Source organism: Nicotiana tomentosiformis, chromosome 4 (genome assembly GCF_000390325.3).
Source record: "Nicotiana tomentosiformis chromosome 4, ASM39032v3, whole genome shotgun sequence".
In the NCBI taxonomy this organism is placed as follows: domain Eukaryota; kingdom Viridiplantae; phylum Streptophyta; class Magnoliopsida; order Solanales; family Solanaceae; genus Nicotiana; species Nicotiana tomentosiformis.
Genome location: NC_090815.1, coordinates 101816356 through 101837174, shown reverse-complemented (window position 1 = coordinate 101837174; position 20819 = coordinate 101816356). Strand labels below are relative to the sequence as shown.

At 37.4% G+C, this 20819-nt stretch overlaps 1 protein-coding gene across 3 annotated transcripts; it reads left to right on the top strand.

Annotated features, from left to right (window-relative positions):
• The first annotated feature begins 14933 nt into the window (after positions 1-14933).
• LOC104120674 (MDIS1-interacting receptor like kinase 2-like) lies at positions 14934-20796 on the top strand. Of its 3 annotated transcripts, XM_009632486.4 has the most exons (4): positions 14934-15212; positions 16910-19327; positions 19447-19786; positions 20284-20452. In XM_009632486.4, exons 1-4 carry the CDS (start codon positions 15200-15202, stop codon positions 20318-20320), a joined length of 2808 nt encoding a protein of 935 aa, XP_009630781.1. In that variant the 5' UTR covers positions 14934-15199; the 3' UTR covers positions 20321-20452. The 3 variants fall into 3 exon arrangements, with proteins under 3 accessions (XP_009630781.1, XP_070056172.1, XP_009630780.1); XM_009632485.4 differs by lacking the exon at positions 14934-15212 and having other exon boundaries at positions 16627-19327; XM_070200071.1 differs by lacking the exons at positions 14934-15212; positions 19447-19786 and having other exon boundaries at positions 16604-19327; positions 20284-20796.
• Positions 20797-20819: the final 23 nt, after the last annotated feature.

Below are 20819 nucleotides of genomic sequence, written 5' to 3'. Positions count from 1 at the left end.
TTTTGAAAATTTTCTTCAAAAACCTCCATTTTTCTCAACTCAAAACACAAATTAAATGATAAAAATAAAGATAAAACCATGAAATATAATAAATTCTAGGTGAAGACCACTTACCCAATCGATTTGCTTGAAAAACTCACAAAGATCGCTCAAAACCGAGCTCCATAAGTCAAGATATGATAAAACTGGCCTTACCCTCGATTTGGAAAATAAATTCTGCTGCCCAGGTGATTATGCATCGCGAACGTAGAAGAAGGATCGTGTTCGCGAAGAAGAAAAATGAGGGCTGCCAAGAAGACCCTTCGCGAACGCAAGTGAAAGGACGCGAACGCGAAGAACAAGGGACAGGAACCTATGCGAACGCATAAGGGGACACGCGAACGCAAAGTGTAAATGATCACCAGTGCCCAGGGCCTGGTTTCTACTACGCGAACGCGAGAAGGCAGTTGCGAACGCGAAGAAGGGAAAGGCAGAACTTCGCGAACGCGAGAGGATGAATGCGAACGCGAAGAAGAAATATTTCATCCTCTAAAGTAACACTATGCGAACGCGAGGACACAGACGCGAACGCGATGGAGGAAACCAGATGACAGAAAACAGCAGTCCAAAAATAGAAGGAAATGGCCCATAGAACATCCGAAACTCACCCGAGGCCCCCGGGACCCCGTCTAAACATACCAACAAGTTCCATAACCTAGCATGGACTCGCTCGAGGTCTGAAATCACATCAAAGGAGGCCAAAACTATAAATCGCACCATGAATCGAACCTATGAACTTTCAAATCTTCCAACTTCTAAAACTCGCACTGAACCCTACCAAATCAACCCAGAATGACGTCAAATTTTGCAGTCAAGTCCCAAATGACATAACGGAGCTGTTTCAAATCTCGGAATCGTATTCTGTCCCCGATATCACCAATGTCAACTCTTGGTCAAACCTCTTACCTTCAAAATTTCTATTTTTCAACTTTCGCCGAAATGCTCCAAACTACCCTACGGACCTCCAAATCCAAATCCGGACGCACGCCTAAGTCCAACATCACTATACGAAACTGTTGGAATTATTCAAAATCTATTCCGGAGCCGTTTACACAAAAGTCAAAATTCCGGTCAACTCTTACCATTTAAACTTTCAAAACTAGAATTCTTCTTCCGATTTGACTCTGAATCATTCGGTAACTGAACTCAACCACGCACGCAAGTCAATACATATAATACGAAGCTGCTCAAGACCTTATGCCGCCGAACGGAACTTAAATTCTCAAAACGACCGGCCGGGTCACTACAATAAAATATAGGAATCACAAAATTAAAAAAGAATAAAGAACAGACAAACCTCAAAAATTGGTTGAGGAGATTTACCTCGGTCAATAGGGAGAAAAGACAAGATTATACCAAATAATACAAACTTAAACAATAATAAGGAAGTTTAGCTTACCTTTTCCCCTTTTAGATTTGGTTCTCGTTGCCGTGATATGACTCCCATATTTTCTGACAGCAACCTTGAAGAGTTAGAGAAAAAGGGCAGCTAGTGAACTGAAGCGCAATACTCTCTTCGGTCTATTTTAAGTGATTTTTTGGCATTTTTTGTGATCTACAATATTTGAGTTTTTCAAATATCAAGAAGGAATTATTTTTTTCTTCCAAAGTTGTCCTTGGAGTAAAGAGCCTAGGAATAGTTTATTATATTTTCAATGATCAAATTAAGGTTAATATGGTCAATTTCATTATTAATTAATGCTAAAAGATGAATTCCTTAATATGTGTGAAAAAACCAAAAAAATACTTAAAATAGACCGGAAGGAGTACTAGATTGTAATGGTAACGTATGTTATAATTGGTCTTTAGTAATAGGGACCACTAACGAGGAATGCGAATGGAATGATCAGTTCATGCATGTGAGCTTTCAGAATTAGGAATATGAAAGGTTAGCTAGTACTAACTTTAATTTTTACTGTACAAAAAAATAGAGAAAATAATGCAAGAACATGAGAAAAAAGATAATTATATAACATATAGACTACAAAAAAAAAATTATATACATTGTATGTTATTACTTCATACTATGAAAAAATATGGTAACTTCCAAGAAGAGCTACATTGGGGGTTTTAATCATTAAAAGCAAGTAAATAAATACATCATACAAAAATAACATATTATGAATGTGCTTAATTTTAACTAGTATTATTTAAGGGCAGTTCGATGCACACGGGTCCGGAAAAGGGCCGGACATAATGGTCTATACTATACTACGCAACTTTATCTAGTATTATTTAAACAAAATATATTTACTCTTTAAGGTGCATGGCAAAATAGTCAATTAATTTTTTATGGACATTTTCAAAATTTTACTTTTGATTCAAGGGCTTTCCACTTACAATATAGTATACTAGTCTCTATACTCATGCGTTACACGAATACCTCAAGTTAAGTATCACAAAATTTGTACAAAAGATAGTAAACCTTTAATCACATATATATTCTTCTAATAACAGGTATTAGAGTAATAAAATAGAGCTAATTAATGTGTATAATAAAATAGCATGGTGAAATTTTATGTTAATTGTCTCCATGTTGAGTTCAACTTTTGTTTTTCCACATTCACATAATTATTAATGAATTGTAAATGTCAATAGCAAGATATGTTTTCGTGTGTGTATATATACTAGTATCTATAAACGTGCGTTACACGTTAATAATAGCACGTGATGGTTTAAATATTTATTTATATGAAAGAATAATAAAATTTAATTAATGAGAGAATTTTATGTATAATAATACAACAATCATCTAAATGCCGAAAAATATTATACATTAGCATAATACAAAAATTTAAAATAAATGGACATCATCAGAACTTACACAAATGATCAATTTGATCATGTTAGTTAGATAATTATGTATTATAGTTTAATAGTATTTAATGTTATGGTATCTTACCGAACACTTCTTTCTAGGCAATTTTTTTTGCGTGTGTTTTTCCTTTTAATGCTTTGGTTGCTCTGCCATAACCAGAATTCTTGTTGTCAATATTGATATCTCTCTTGAAAGTACAACATATAGTTGTTCGTTCAAGAACAAATATTACGGTAAATATAGTCCAATATTTAGGATGTTTGTCCTTGTGCTTTTTTTTATTATCATTGCAATATATAAACATACTGAAAATTATTTTCACACAAATTTAACAAAATATTCTTTTACTTTCGAATATGAAAGTTGAATTCGGGGATAAACATATACTTAGAAGCATATTGACCAGTATCATAATTTCTGCATGTATAACATTATTGTCAAAATTTTTATATACCATTTGTGTACTATTACATAAGCTATTCGGCATATCTAAGTATTTCAGTAGTATGACAAGCATAGTTTTCTTCAAAATCAATCTATATGCAATAGAAAATTAATTTTTAACTTAGTGTATTTTATATACGGTGATAATAACATACGTAAAAATGAACTTTACAACAAAGTTGTATGGCAGAAGGCCATTTGGTATTAAAGTATTTAAGTATTCTTCTAGGTAATAATTATTGGTATCATATTTTACTGAGTCAAAAATTAAAAAATATTTTATTTTTACCATAAAACTTAGTAATCAACCTTTTATTTAGTTAATCAACATATTCATTTATGCTAGCTAAGATAACCCTTTAATTTCTATCAAGTAATTTGCACAAATTGCATTTTAATCTAATGATGAAAATATCTCCCTTATTAAATGCACTATTATTACAATTAGGGTGGATAACCAGGTGTTCTGGAAGAACCAAATCATCTTTTATTGGATGCTCTACTTCATTTCGGAGACAAAGCAAGAAGTTACTAAATGTTGGATCTGTTTTTACTTTTATATTTTTTTGTTAGTTGAATCATTTTCATTTGAGGCCATAAGCATAATTTTGGCAAGCTAGTTTTTACGGTCTCTGCTTTCGTTAATTTTGGAACTATTGGTAGTACGTGACATAAATCACCTCCTAAACCATTACCTTTTCACCAAATGTTCATTGATATCCAATATATCTCTAAAACTCCGAGCAATTATTTTGATCATTTGACACTTAGCTATAAGCGCTTTATTCCATATTATAAAATTTACTTTCCTTATAAATTTAGCACCATTACTCCGCTTTTATATATTTTTTATGGTTATTTCAGTTGTTTGATAAGGTATATTAGATCTAAAGTGAGTTGTACGACCTCAAAATAAAATCTTTGATGGTACACCACTTGTTATTATTGCTAACAATATCATGCCTCTTGATCTGACATTTGCAAGTAATGCATGACATATCAATATTATTTCGATTCCGTCGGAGGAATCTACACATGATAATTCCATTATACCAGAATCGTCTCTTTATAATATGGTCTTGAAAGCTTATTCCTGTTCATAATTTAGCTTTGATTGTGCTTCATCAGACACTTGTATGACATTTTGATTCTTAATATTATTCTAACCCTTTCTACGTTGTGTTATAATATTTTTAATCTCTAACGCTCTTTTTATGGAATAACTTTATGTACCCTAAGATTTTGTTTTAACTTGAAAAATAATTTTACACATATGATGAATTTAAAAAATAATTGAATTGAATTCTCTTGCTAAATAATTAATTAAAAGATTTAATTATTTGGTCTTAACAAAAAATAATTTATTTTATGTTGATTCAGATTCTTAATATTAGTTCATCTCTTATTTTGAATATTTAATCGTAATATAATTTTATCCACCAAAATTTTTATTTTAAAAGAGTAAAATGATCAATATGATATTCCACTTTTAAATATTTATGTTTGCAGAATTCTAAGTGGTATTGACTCTTGCCAATCTTTTTTCTTTCTCTTTCTCGCACATCTATATTCTTAAGTATTTTCTTACTTGTTCTTTAATAATTGTGTATATTTTTAATATTACATAAAAAATTAATTAAAAAAATATTATTTGAATAGGAAAAGAGTTCAAATATAATATAAAAATATATTATCAGGGGATATATTTTTCTCTCAATTTCAACGGTTTATGTAGTCCATTAACATTACTTTTATTTTTTCTTAGTTTGGACATTATGGAGTGGTAATGTATTGCTAATACGGAGGATTCTTATAAAATTGATTTTTATTAAATCTTCCTACATATTTTTAATAAGAATTTAATAGATAAAATTTTATTAATTTTAAAATCTTAAATATTAAAAAAAATTAACATAAAAGGTATTTAGTCCAAAATATAGGCTATTACAATTAGTCATTTCCCTATGAGTTCTTTTGTTTAACGTTTTAGGGCTATTTTGATGTATCAGTATTGTATTCGTGCTTATACATTCTCAAATTAAATTAGTAATAGGAAGTAGTATATCCAAAAAGTAATAGGATTCACGGCTAAACATATGTCTCTATCCCGAAAGTAATTATATTAATAGGAAATGTAACGTGTTTTTAAAGGTATTATGTTTATACGATAACATGTATTATATGTCTACGCTCCGAAAGCAATTATATCCTTTCTGCATTTAAGTATCTTGAAGAGTTTGTGGGGATAGTATTTTATAAAATATAGAAAAAGAATAAAAAATCGTCACGACCCAATTTTTCATCCATTTGGGTATCGTAATGGCACCTAGTCTTGGGGACTAGGTAAACCTAATAATAATTAAAATAACATTATTTAAATAGAATATCTTAAAATTTCCAAAACCGGTAGTACAAGTCATAAGCTCTACAAAGTGTTTGCTAGAAAACTTCTAAATACAACTGTCTAGAAATAAGAATAAACAGTACAAAACAAAAAGTTGAATGTGACTCTGAAGCCTGCGAACGCAGCAACAGGTTTACCTTGAGTCTCCACAGCAATAGTCTATACAGATAGCTAAAGAACAAGTACCTAGATCTGCACAAAAAAATATGCAGAAGAGTAGCATGAGCACACCACGGCGGTGCCCACTAAGTATCAAGACTAACCTCGGTGAAGTAGTGACGAGGACTAGTCAAGACACCCACTGGTCTAATAAACTGAACAAGTATAAGTATAGGGATGACAGAACATGACATCTATCTAAGGACCCCGTGATATGGCTAACGACATAGCAACTACAATAAGGAAGGAAAACAGCAAGTAACAGCGGAACACCAGAATAAGACACAGAAGAATGAACGAAAACATAACCCAATCCAAAAATCTCAATACAGTAAAGGCAAGTAGTAACTCAGCAGCTGCAATAGTTTTCACATCAGGTCTCAACCAACAACCCCAATAAATTAGTCAAATTCCTCAAGTGTAAACTTTCACCCGTAAGTTTTTAAATTGAGGTCTTTATAATATAATCCTTTTCCAATAAGAAATTATTTTTTGAAATATACTTCCTTCAAACATAGTTCTTTCAAGATAAAACCTTTTAAATATAAACCTTTCAAATAATTAGCCTTCAAACATAGCTCTTTCAAGATAAATACTTTTCAAGTATAACCCTTTCAAATAAATATCTTCAAATATAGTTCTTTCGAGATAAATACTTTTCAAATAATTAGCCTTCAAACATAGTTCTTTCAAGATAAATACTTTCCAAGTATAACCCTTTCAAATAAATATCTTCAAATATAGTTCCTTCGAGATAAATACTTTTCAAATATAAACTTTTCAAATAATATCTTTCGAGTATAAGTCACCTTGTGACACCTAAGCATGGAATATTTGCAGCTCCGAACACAGATATAACCACAGAAAAAATCTATCGGAATACCGTCCCGTAATCCCAAAATAAATATGCAGTGCTGGGGGATCTCCTGGAATACGTCCGTAGTCCCAAAGTAAATATGCAAGACAAAGGAATTTTTCGGAATACTTCCGTAGTCCAAAAGTAAATATGAAAAACACGAGGATCTCCCGGAATACGTCCGTAGTCCCAATTTAAATATGCAGTGATGGGGGATCTCCCGAAATACGTCCGTAGTCCCAATTTAAATATGTAGTGTTGGGGGATCTCCCGGAATATGGCTGTAGTCCCAATTTAAATATGCAGTGCTGGGGGATCTCCCGGAATACGTCCGTAGTCCCAAAGTAAATATGCAAGACAAGGGGGATCTCCCGAAATACGTCTGTAGTCCCAATTTAAATATGCAGTGTTAGGGGATCTCCTGAAATACGTCTGTAGTCCCAATTTAAATATGCAGTGCTGGGGGATCTCCCGGAATACGTCTGTAGTCCCAATTTAAATATGCAGTGCTGGGGGATCTCCCGAAATATGTTCGTAGTCCTAAAGTAAATATGCAAGACAGGGGAGATCTCCCGAAATACGTCTGTAGTCCCAATTTAAATATGCAGCGCAAACAACAGAGATAACAATTATAACACGACAGAAACCTCGTAAATCACCACAACGAGTACAAAAGCAACAATGACAGAAATGCAAAGTACGGCGAGCAAATCAACTCAAGAATTTAAATCACAAGAACGGTATAACTCATTCACAAGGAATAACCACAGTAAAGAATGTTAGGAACAAGGAGCACAGCTTAACAAGGGAAAACAAAACGAAAATGTAGCAACGATTCCACAATATTCAAGTCAACAATAAGAAGTCAACACGAGTCAAATAATTCCAATTAGAGAGAAAAAAAGAACAGATGAGAAAAAATGATAATGATAAATAAATAAAGGAATTTTGGATTGGGTCAGGAATCCAAGTTTGGGGCGGTATGGATAAAAGAACTTCCTATGTTATACTATTCAATTCTCGACGACGAATTGATTTGATAGTTCAGATATTGTTATTCATGATATTGATCCGATTCAAGATCATCGAGAGGTAATATTCATTCATTGAATTTACAGGCCAAAGATTTATCATCTCTATGGGATTAAATCCCGAGTTATTGCGAAGTAAAAAACCGATGAGATTATGGAAGTAAATATTCTTGCATTTATTGCTACTGCACTATTTATTCTAGTTCCTACCGCTTTTCTACTTATCATTTACGTAAAAACAGTCAGTCAAAACGATTAAAACGGTGAATATAAGGACATAAGAACTCTAAAAGGCCAACGTTTTACAAATAAGTCCGAGCACGCACTCGTCACCTCACGTACACAGACTACAATCAACATAGATGACTCAAATCCTAAGGGGTAGTTTCCCCCACACAAGGTTAGGCAAGATACTTACCTCGAGTCAAGCTCAATCAATCCGTAAGAATTCCTTTTCCATGAATATCCGGCTACGGATAGCCCAAATCTAGCCAAAAGCAATTGCATATCACAATTACAACAATAATAGACTCATCTAATTAACGAAATCAACATTTTAACAAAAATTTCGAAATTAACTCAAAATCACCCGTGGGGCCAACTTCTCGGAATCGGGTCAAAGTCGTAAAATATGAAAGCTCATTCACTCACGAGTCTAACCATATCAAATTTACTAAACTCCGACACCAAAATCTCGATCAAAACCCCGAAATTCGGCCTAAGAACTTTTCTCAAATTTTCATCCCAAATCCGAATTTAAACGATGAATTTGAGCATAGATTAGTGGAATATAACCATAAGGGAGTTAAGAATCATTACCCAAAAACTTTCTCCGAAAATATCTCCAAATTTCGCCTTCTACCGAGCTCTCAATCAAATTTGTGAAGTGAACTTCAAACCCTCGAATCTGCCCCTTTTCTGCCCAGTTATTCTGCATCTGCGGACCTTGGGTCGCACCTGTGATGCCGCACATGCGGAATTTCCTTTGCAGGTGCGGAAATGACTTAAGAGGGCTGGGTCCGCTTCTGCGGAAAAAGGGTCGCACCTGCTGTCACGACCCAAATTAACCCTCTGTAAGGTGTCGTGATGGCACCTAGTCTTTATGACTAAGTAAGCCTAATATTGCGGAAAATATATAAAAAATACAATATTTTAAAGATAAACAACATATTTTTAAATAGCCAAGAGTAGTACCACTCGGCATATACAAAATAATTTCCCAAGACCCGGAATATCACTAAGTCACAAACTGCTATAATCTATGTAGCTCTATACAAAAGTCTGAAGATAATAAATAAAAGTCTCTAGGCGAGGGAGTAGAAGGGGACTCCGAAGACCTGCGGATGCAAGAAGAAGTACCTTGAAGTCTCCTAGAATCAGCAGCACGCACTAACTCCAAGGCTGATAGCTCGTACCTGGATCTGCACACGAAAACATGTGCAGGAAAGGGCATGAGTACACCACAATGGTACCCAGTAAGTGCCAAGCCTAATCTCAATCGAGTAGTGACGAGGTCAGGTCAAGGTCCTACCGGGGTAAATATAATAAATTATACAGTAAAAGATATAAGTAAACTTTACGGTAACATAGTTAAAGAAATTCTCAAAAATTTAATAGTTAAGGGAGCCCTCGGCTCAGAACAAGGTAAACACAATGGGAAATCTCTCAGAATACCGTCCCATAGTTTCAAATGAATATGCAGTACAGGGGGGATCTCTCGGAATACGTCCGTAGTCCCAAAGTAAATATGCAGTACAGGGGGATCTCCCGGAATACGTCCGTAGTCCCAAAGTAAATATGCAGTACAGGGGGATCTCTCGGAATATGTGTGTAGTCCCAAAGTAAATATGTAGTACAGGGAGATCTCCCGGAATACGTTCGTAGTCCCAAAATAAATATGCAGTACAGGGGGATCTCCCGGAATACGTCCGTAGTCCCAATTTAAATATACAACACAAGATAAAATGGCAGGTATGGCATCGAATTATACAGTTTATACTGGACACAAATAAGGCTAATAAGGACTTAACTAAATATGACGCATAGAATGTCAATTAGGCAGTTAAAACACGTAAGCATGCTTCTCTAGTCTAAGTTTCACAATTAAACGTATTAGTACAATTTAATAAGGAAAAACAATTTATGATCTAGAAAGAAAAAACGGGATTTTTGCAATAATAGTCCGTGTACGTACTCGTCACCTCACATACACGGCGCCCACACATCAATTAATATCAAACACCTTAAGGGAAAAGTCCCAAACATAAGGTTATGCAAGCCACTTACCTCGAACCGCTCAAATCAACTTGATATCACATTCTTGCCACGAGTATCCGACTCCAAATGGCCCGAATCAATTCAAAACAGTAAAATACCATCAATATGCGCTAATGGAATGAATCCCACAAAAGAACTACATATATTAGGCCAAAACCCGAAATTAGCTCAAACCCGGCCCCCAGGCCCACATCTCGAAACCCGAAAAAATTCACGAAACTAGAAAGATCATTCACTCACGAGTCTAACCATATCAAATTTACTAAAATCCGACACCAAATGGTCCTCCAATCCACAATTCCAACTTCTAAATCCCTAGCATTCAACTTCCAATTTTCACCTTAAACACACATTAAATAAGTGGAAAAATATATGGCAAGGCAAGATTATTGACCAAAAATAAGCACAAAGAACGTACCTCAAGAAATGCCTCGAAAATGCTCTCAAAATCGGCCTAACCCGAGTTTACAAAGCCAAAAATGATAAAAATCACGAAGCCCCTTCGGTTTTAATCACTGCCGAGGTATTTCCGCACCTGCGGAACTTGGGCTCGCACCTGCGGGTGCGCTTGTGCGGAAAACTTGCGCATCTGCCCAACTCACTTGCCCCCATCTGCCTTCGCAACTGCGATGAAAGGGCCGCATCTGTGCACTCGTGCCTGCCGAGTCCCTTCTGCTTCTGCGCATCTTGCGCATTTGCGAACATCCTTGCACATTTGCGGGCGTCGCAGATGCGGAAAATTCCTCTCACCTGCGACCCCAGGCCAACTCTCGATTTCTCGCATCTGAGCTTCCATCTCCGCATGTGCGGCTCGCGCACCTGCGGTATCTTTTTCATAGGTGCGAAAACACAAGAACCAGCAAAGATCAGAAATTCCTCTAAGTCCAAGCTTCTTCCAGTCAAGCATCTGAAACACACCCGAGGCCCTCGAGACCTCAACCAAACATACCAATCAATCCTAAAACACCATACGAACTTAGTCGAGCCTTTAAACCACATCGACCAACACCAAAATCATAAATTAAGCACGGATTCAAGCCTAAGAATTTAAATTCTTCCAAATTCTACAACCGACGCCGAACCACATCAAATCTAGTTCGAATGACCTCAAATTTTACACACAGGTCACAAATGACATTACGAACCTACAGCCACTTTCGGAATTCCATTCCGAGCTCGATATCAAAATTCTCTATCGGCCGAAATCGCCGAAAAACTAACTTTTGCCAATTCAAGCTTACCTCCAAAACACATTCCGGATGCGCTCCTAACCCCAAAATCACTCAACGGAGTCGACGGAACTCCATTCCGGATCTGTCTTTACACAATTCCGACTACGGTCCAAATTCTAAGGCTTAAACTCACAACTAGGGACTAAGTGTCCCAAAACTCTCTGAATTCCTTAACCAATCACTCCGGCAAACAAATACGGGGAAAGCAGATATTAGGGGATTGGGGCTCGAATTATCAAAACGACCGGCCGGGTCATTACATCCTCCCCCTCTTAAAACAATAGTTCATCCTCGAACACGTATAAAGACATACCTGAAACTGTGAAAAGATGAGGGTATTGGCTGCGCATATCCTGCTCGGTCTCCCAATTTGCCTCCTCGACCGGCTGAACCCTCCACTGGATCTTTAATGAAGCAATATTCTTTGACCTGATCTTTCTGACTTGCCTATCCAAAATGGCTACTGGCTCCTCAACATAAGATAGATCTTTGTCCAACTGACTGAACTGAAATCCAACACATGAGTCGGATCACCGTGATACTTCCGGAGCATAGACACGTGGAATACCGGGTGAACTCCTGCTAGGCTGGGAGGCAAGGCAAGCTCATAAGCAACCTCCCCAACTCGCCGCAATATCTCAAAAAGACCAATGAACCTCGGGCTCAGCTTGCCCTTCTTCCCGAACCTCATGACGCCCTTCATAGGCGATACCCGAAGCAAGACCCGCTCACCAACCATAAATGCCAAGTCAAGAACCTTCCGGTCCGCATAACTCTTCTGCCTGGATTGGGCTGTGCGAAGTCTCTCCTGAATCACCTTCACCTTATCCAAGGCATCCTGGACCAAGTTTGTACCCAACAGTCGGGCCTCGCCCGGCTTAAACCATCCCACTGGGGACCGGCACCGCCTACCATACAAAGCCTCATACAGTTCCATCTGAATGCTGGACCGATAACTATTGTTGTAAGCGAACTCTGCAAGTGGCAAGTATTGGTCGCATGACCCTCCGAACTCCATCACACAGGCACAGAGCATATCCTCAAGAATCTGAATCGTGCGCTCGGACTGCCCGTCCGTCTGAGGGTGAAAGGTTGTGCTCAACTCCACCTAGTACCCAACTCCTACTGTACGGCTCTCCAAAACTGGGATGTGAATTGTGTACCTCTGTCTGAAATGATGGATACTGGAATACCATGAAGGCGGACAATCTCTATGATATAAATCTCAGCCAATCTCTCCGAAGAGTATGTAGTCAACACTGGAATGAAATGGGCTGACTTGGTCAGCCGATCCAAGATCACCCAAATAGCATCGAACTTTCTCAAAGTCCGAGAAAGTCCAACCACAAAGTCCATGGTGATCCGCTCCCACTTCCACTCTGGGATCTCTAACCTCTGAAGTAATCCACCCGGTCTCTGATGCTCATATTTAACCTGCTGACAGTTGAGACACTTGGCCACAAACCCAACTATATCCCTTTTCATTCTTCTCCACCAATAGCGCTTCCTCAAGTCCTAGTACATCTTTGCGGCACCTGGATGAATGGAGTATCGCAAGCTATGGGCCTCCTCGAGAATCAACTCCCGAAGCCCTTCTATATTGGGCATACAGATCCAGCCCTTCATCCTCATCACACCGTCATCACCAATAGTCACATCTTTGGCATCACCTCACCAAACCCTGTCCTGAAGAACTAGAAGATGAGGATCATCATACTGGCGCTCTCTGATATGGTCATAAAGAGAAGACCGAGCAACCACACAAGCTAATACCCGGCTAGGATCTAAAATATCCAATCTCACGAACTGACTGGCAAAACCCTGAACAACCAAGGCTAAGGGCCTCTCAGCTGCCGGAAGATATGCCAAACTCCCCAAACTCTCTGCCCAGCGACTCAAGGCATTAGCCACTACATTGGCCTTCCCCGGGTGGTACAATATAGTGATATCATAGTCTTTAAGTAGCTCCAACCATCTCCGCTGACGCAAATTAAGGTTCTTCTGCCTGGACAAGTACTGCAAACTCCGGTGGTCAGTGTAAATCTCACAGGGAACACCGTACAAATAATGATGCTAGATCTTCAGGGCGTGAACAATAGTTGCTAACTCGAGATCATGAACCGGATAATTCTTCTCATGCACCTTCAACTGTCTAGACACGTAGGCAATCACCTACCGTCCTGCATCAATACCGCTCCAAGGCTAATCCTCGAGGCATCACAATAGACAGTGTAGGAGCCCGAACCTGTAGGCAATACTAATACTGGGGATGTAGTCAAAGCTATCTTGAGCTTCTGAAAGCTCTCCTCACAATCCTCGGTCCACCTGAACAGAGCACCCTTCTGGGTCAGCCTGGTCATAGGTGCTGCAATGGATGAAAATCCCTCTACAAAGCGACGGTAATACCCCGCCAAACAAAGAAAACTCCGGATCTCCGTAGCGGAGGACGGTCTAGGCCAATTCCGCACTACCTCCACCTTCTTCAGATCTACCTTGATCCTATCACAAGACACTACGTGGCCCAAGAATGCTACTGAATCAAGCTAGAATTGACACTTAGAAAATTTTGCATACAATTTCTTCTCCCTCAAAGTATGAAGCACGGTCCTCAGGTGCTGCTCATGATCTTCCCTAGAACGGGAATATACCAGGATGTCGTCAATAAACACAATGACGAAGGAATCAAGATAAGGCCGGAATACATTGTGCATCAAATGCATAAAGGCTGCTGGGGCATTGGTGAGCCCAAATGACATGACAAGAAAATCATAGTGACCATATCTGGTCCTGAAAGCAGTCTTCGGGATGTCCGGCTCCCGAATCTTCAACTGATGATAGCCAGAACGCAAGTCAATCCTGGAAATCACCCTGGCACCCTGTAACTGATCAAATAAATAATCGATGGGAGGCAAAGGATACCTGTTCTTCACTGTAACCTTGTTCAACTGCCGGATCAATACACATACGCATAGAACCATCCTTCTTCTTCACAAATAGGATCGGAGCACCCCAAGGTGATACACTGGGCTGAATGAAGCCCTTATCAAGCAACTCCTGCAACTGCTCCTTCAACTCCTTTAATTCAGGAGGAGCCATACGATATGGAGGAATAGAGATGGGATAAGTGCCCGGCAACAAATCAATGCCAAAATCAATATCTCTGTCGGGCGACATGCCCGGAAGATCAGCTGGAAACACATCTGGAAAGTCCCTCTCTACTGGAACTGACTCGACTGTAGAGGTATCAATACTGACATCTCTCACATAGGCCAAATACGCATCATACCCTTTCTCAACCATTCGCTGAGCCTTAAGAAATGAAATGACCCTACGGGGAGTATACTCTAAGGTACCTTGAGAAATAAAAAGTTTGGGGTTATTTTTTCGAGTAGTCTTTGGTGTAAAGCTATTGTAAATTGATACTATTAAGGAATAAGGTAAGCCTCACTTTTAATTAGGTTATCATTTTTTCCCCCTCATAGTTGTATTATTAATAATATTGAAATCTGCACACAATAACTTTCTACGGTTTATATATAACTTCCTAAATTGTAATTCGAGCTAATTATTTTTTTTTTGGATACAATCAGTCAACCATTTACTAGGAAATCATAACTGTTTTCTGAGGAACTTTCTTTTTGATAGAAAATACTTTATTACTTGCTAATGTTACTATTAAAGTTTTCGAAAATAAGAAATCATTTCTAAATAAAAGGAAACTGAAAGATGCAACATCGCTCTGTTGATACTGTTTTATAAACAGGGGCGGATCTATGGACATCACTTGGGGTGGTATGGCACCCGGACACTTGGCTAAAACTTCTTGTTTGTAATTTTTCTGGAAATTAGACATATATAAAGGATGCCAACCGAAGTGACAATTGGAATTGGGGTTCATTTGGTAAAGCGCCATATTTCCAGGTGAACTGCTGCGGTTCGATGCCGCCTGAAGGTGTGTTTTTGTTTTCTTTCCTTAATTAATTTATTTAACTTCTCATCTTTGTTTCCCTATCATACAACCGCTATTACCTTCATTCTAATACCTTTTTGGATATCTTTTCCCTCCTCTTTTCTCAATTTTGTTGTGTTCTCTATTTTCCCTCTCTCTTTATCCCTACAAAAACATTTTCTTTCGTTTATTTAAATTGTATTGTAGCTTCATAATCTTTTATTTTTTATTTCTTCAAGTTACATCTGAATGTTTTTTTCCGCTCTTACTTTATTATTCCCTTGATTTCCAACATTCCTTAGAGCTAATATTGTATCGTAGCTAGTTTATTGACTTGTTTTCACACTTTCTGAAGTGTTCATTTTATAGTTAGAAAAATCCTATACTAATTACATATGATTAGAGTTTGTTCTGAGGTGTGAATCGAAGTATTGGAAATATTTTTCTTTGCTTGTATTGTTGACGATGACAAAGGTTTATTTCCAGCCTTAGTAAAGTTCCTTGGGCTTGTGTTTATTTTAATAAAATATTAATAATATGCGGCAATTTGTGATTCAAGTACATTATGTTTGAATTAAGAGGGTATAATTGCCTATTTAAATTTTTATTTTCTTATTTATGATTTTTTTTCATTTTACTTAATCTAATTTGAATCGAGAGGGATAGACCAAACTGGTCCAAACTTATTTCAGTTTGTTGATTACATAGTTTATTGATGAACCATCTTGTAAAGCGAACCGAATCAAGTAGATTGAACTGAGTGAATGTACACCGCCATTCGATCTTGTTAGTGATAGGGTTTCATTAAAGATAGTGGCACCCGCGACCTTCCAAGTTCTGGATCTGCCTCTTACTATAAACAATGGACTAAGAATGCAAGGACAACATTTGAATGAGAAAACTAATATTATAAGCTAAATTACAGAACAAATAAAGGACAAACTTACACAGATGCACTATAACAACTCAATAGAAGCTATAAAGAAAATTCCACTTCCTTCCAACTAAGAGCAGATAGTCCTAATTTTTTGTTTAAAGAAACATGTTACTTGGATGTAGTTTCGGTGGACAAGGAAAAAGGACTCTATTGAGAGGTTAAAAGTATAAAAGTTCTCAAATACAAAGTTTTAATTAAATTCAGAGTCCAAAAAATTAGGAAAAGTTCTAAATATGACAACTCTATCCAACGGGTAATTATTTTTTGGAATATAATTTAGCTTTCAAATGATATAAATGTCTGTCAATATTTCGGGATATTTTTATCGTTTAACATTTAGCGTTTTAATTTTCGTATTTTTATAATAAATATAGAAGATATATATGACTTTTCTTCCACATTACATGGCCCGCGAAAATGATACAACCATTAACAGGCATGTCCATCAGCTCGTCAACGAAATGTCTTCTGAAAAATTCTGGCCACAATTGAAACGTAATCGCCAAACACCCTTGTAATTTGGTATATTAGTGAAATATTGACTCATTGAATTCTCGTCTTTCTAATTCTACCCGTATTTTACAAGCTGAGAAATTAATGCCATTGCCTCCCAGGACTTGTAATGATTCGCTACAATATAAATTAAAGCTCTACCCTGCACAATAACCAAAACAAACAACTGAATTTCATCCTTTAGCCATGATGATGGTTCCCAGAATATTTTCTTTACTTAAGTTTTTCACTCTCTTATATTTGTTGGCAGTTTCTTTTGCTTCTACTGAGGAAGCAACTGCTCTCCTCAAATGGAAAGCAACTTTCCAAAACCAGAATAATTCCTTATTGGCTTCATGGAAACTAAGTGCCAAGAATTCTTCTAGCATTGGAGGGGCAAGTTCTGATGCATGCAGGGATTGGTATGGAGTTATATGTGTTAATGGCAGGGTAAACCGGTTGAATATTACAAATGCTAGTATTATTGGTACACTCTATGATTTTCCATTCTCATCTCTCCCTTTTCTTGAATATGTTGATCTTTGCATGAACCAACTCTCTGGCACCATCCCTCCTGAAATAGGTAAACTGACTAATCTAGTTTATCTTGAATTGTCGATCAACCAGATTTCAGGCATAATCCCACCACGAATCGGCTCACTAGCCAAGCTTCAGACCCTTAATATCTCTGACAACCAATTAAATGGTTCCATTCCGGCAGAAATAGGGAAGATGAAGTCGCTTGAGGATTTAGGCTTACAGAAAAACAATCTTTCTGGTCCGATTCCAAAAACTATTGGTGACTTAAGTGAGCTCAAAATTCTGCACCTTTATTCTAACCAACTTTCTGGTCCCATTCCTACGGAGTTGGGGAATCTGAGAAATCTCATTGATCTAGAATTAGCCAATAATCAGCTTACCGGTTCAATTCCTGTTTCATTTGGCAATTTGAGAAACTTGCAAAGACTGCGACTCCGCACCAACAAACTTTCTGGTTCCATTCCAAAAGAACTTGCATATTTGGATAACATGGTTATGTTTTCAATGACTGAAAATCAGTTTTCAGGCCACTTGCCAGAGCATTTTTGCCAAGGTGGAAAACTTGTGAAATTCACGGTGGGTAATAACAAGCTGACAGGTCCAATACCAAGAAGCTTGAGCAAGTGCTCGAGTCTCAGAAGAGTTCGTTTTGATAACAATAGTTTCACTGGGAATTTATCGGAAAGTTTTGGTATCTATTCAGAGCTTCAGTTCATTGATTTGAGCGACAACGATTTTTATGGTGAACTCAGCAGCAACTGGGGAAAATGCAAGAATTTGACAAATTTGCAGATAGCTAGAAATAACATTAGTGGTAGCATACCACAAGAGATTGGAAACGTCAAAGGGCTTCTAGGACTTGATCTTTCATCTAATCATTTGGTTGGGCAGATTCCAAAAGAATTTGGAAAATTGACCTCTCTAGTTAAACTTTTTATGCAGAACAATCACATTTCTGGCAATATTCCGAGTGAACTTGGGTCACTGACAAAGTTAGATTGCCTTGATCTGTCAGACAATAGATTGAACGGGTCGATCCCAATATTTATCGGAGATTACATGAATATGTTTCTCTTGAACCTGAGCAACAACAAGTTTGGCCAGAAAATTCCAAAGGAGATTGGGAGGATAACTCACCTAAGTGTACTTGATTTGAGCCATAACCTTCTAGATGGAGAAATACCCTCTCAGTTAGCCAGTTTGCTGGACTTGGAAAAGTTGAATCTTTCTCACAATGGCCTCTCTGGCCGCATTCCTGAAGAATTTGAAAGTATGACTGGTTTGCGGGATGTTGTCTTGTCATACAATGAGTTGGATGGTCCAATACCAAATAATAAAGCGTTTATGAATGCTTCATTTGAAGGTAATAAAGGTCTTTGCGGCAATGTAACAGGATTTCAGCCTTGCGAAAGGCCATCTTCGATGGTGAAGAAGCAGTCAAGAAGTAAATTCATCCTCGCCACTGTACTTCCTGTTATGGGAGCACTAGTACTTCTCTGTGCTTTTACTGGTGTTCTTATGTGTGATAAAAGAAGGAAAGTTAAAGATGTTGAAAGACGGGATGATGGTTTGTTTTCTATATTCTTGTTAGATGGAAAGGCATTGTACAGTGATATCTTAAACGCCACAGAGGAGTTTGATGCAACATTTTGCATGGGGCAAGGAGGGCAGGGAAGCGTTTACAAGGTAAACCTTCCATCATTAGGAAGTATAGCTGTGAAGAGATTTCATTCTTCATTTGCGAATACACATTGCAAAAGCTTCACGAATGAGGTAAATGCATTGATAGGGATTAAGCATCGGAACATTGTGAAACTCTATGGCTTTTGTTCGAATGCACAACACTCGTTCTTGGTTTACGAGTATGTGGAGAGGGGGAGTCTGTTTAGTATCTTGAGCAATGAAGATGAGTCCAAGAATTTGGATTGGCTTAAGAGGGTGAATATCATCAAAGGTGTTGCTTTTGCTTTATCTTACCTGCACCAGGACTGTTTGCCACCAATTGTTCATCGAGACATATCAAGCAGTAATATTTTGCTTGACTCTGAGTATGAAGCTCGTGTTTCCGATTTTGGAATAGCCAAGCTTCTCAAGCCAGACTCGTCCAATTGCACAACGCTTGCAGGCACATATGGCTATGTTGCACCTGGTAAGATATAACTTTTTATCCCTTCTTTATTAACTATATATAGCCACACACTCTATACTGTTTTTATCTCATGTACTCATTTATAGTGTTATACTTTTTTGGAAACTGTATTGTTTCAGAGCTCGCATATACAATGAAGGTTACAGAAATGTGTGATGTCTATAGCTTTGGAGTATTAGCATTGGAGATAATCAAAGGAAATCATATTGGGGAATACATTACTCTGCTAGCAAATTCATCGACTAGAGATCACGTGCAGCTTAGCGATTTGCTGGATGAACGCCTTCCATATCCTGAAGATAGAGTAAAGGAGGTTTTGGTTTTTATCATCAATCTAGCAAGCTCTTGTTTGGTTGAAACTCCGAAATCGAGGCCAACAATGCACTTCATCTCTCATAGGTTATCAATTTATCATCAATGGATTCACGCCCACGTACTCATCATAGATAAAAACCCCATGTAAGGCGAGCTATATAATCCCTGATATGTAAGGTGTCCTTTTATGGAAATGAATAAGCTTTGATACCAAGTAATTGTGAAATAAGTAATTTAATGAGAAGGTCCACGAAAAGATTATTACTGGGACTTGTATTCTAGTATTGTTAGGATGCTTATCTGGTCTGTAGGAAATTACTAAAGCCAAGTGATAAAGTATCTATTGTTAAGAACAAATTCGTCCCCCCATTCGATTTTTTGGGTAGGGTTCCAATATGAGGTGTAATGAGAAGTTCAAAAGCAAAGTGGTTGATGGGCCTGTTATATTCTTTTATTGCCTTCCAGTTGCCATTGATAAGTCTCATGTTGCAGCAGAAAAAAATTTCCTTCAATTTCATCTTGTATCAACGAGCCAAATTGTGATCCGATGATGAACTCTATATATCCACGCACTCTATGCTGTTTTTATCTCATGTACTCATTTAATTGTTATACTTTTTTTGGAAATTGTATTGTTTCAGAGCTTGCATATACAATGAAGGATACAGAAATGTGTGATGTCTATAGCTTTGGAGTATTAGCATTGGAGATAATCAATGGAAATCATCTTGGGGAATGCATTACTCTGATAGAAAATTCATCTACTAGAGACCATATGCAGCTTAGCGATTTGCTGGATGAACGCCTTCCATATCCTGAAGATAGAGTAAAGGAGGTTTTGGTTTTTATGATCAAGCTAGCAAGCTCTTGTTTGGTTGAAACTCCAAAATCGAGGCCAACAATGCACTTCATCTCTCATAAGTTATCATCAATGGATCCACGCCCACGTACTCATCAAATAAACCCCCATCTACGGCCAGCTATAAATCCCTGATATGTAAGGTGTCTTTGTATGGAAATGCCTTTGACACCAAGTAGGTGTGAAGTAAGTAATTTGATGAGAACTAAAGGTCCATGGCAAAATTATTACTGGGACTAGTATTTTGTGTTGTCAGGGTGCTTATAAATAGCCAATTTAGAAAAATGACACCAAGAAAAAATTGATATAAGTAGACAT

Bases quoted from the DNA above. Each gene is read 5' to 3' on its own strand.
- LOC104120674 (XM_009632485.4), top strand. From the start codon at position 16,846: ATGATGATGGTTCCCAGAATATTTTCTTTACTTAAGTTTTTCACTCTC. The intron at 19,328-19,446 runs GTAAGATATAAC...GTATTGTTTCAG, and splicing joins ATATGGCTATGTTGCACCTG to AGCTCGCATATACAATGAAG. The intron at 19,787-20,283 runs GTAAGGCGAGCT...GTATTGTTTCAG, and splicing joins ATCATAGATAAAAACCCCAT to AGCTTGCATATACAATGAAG.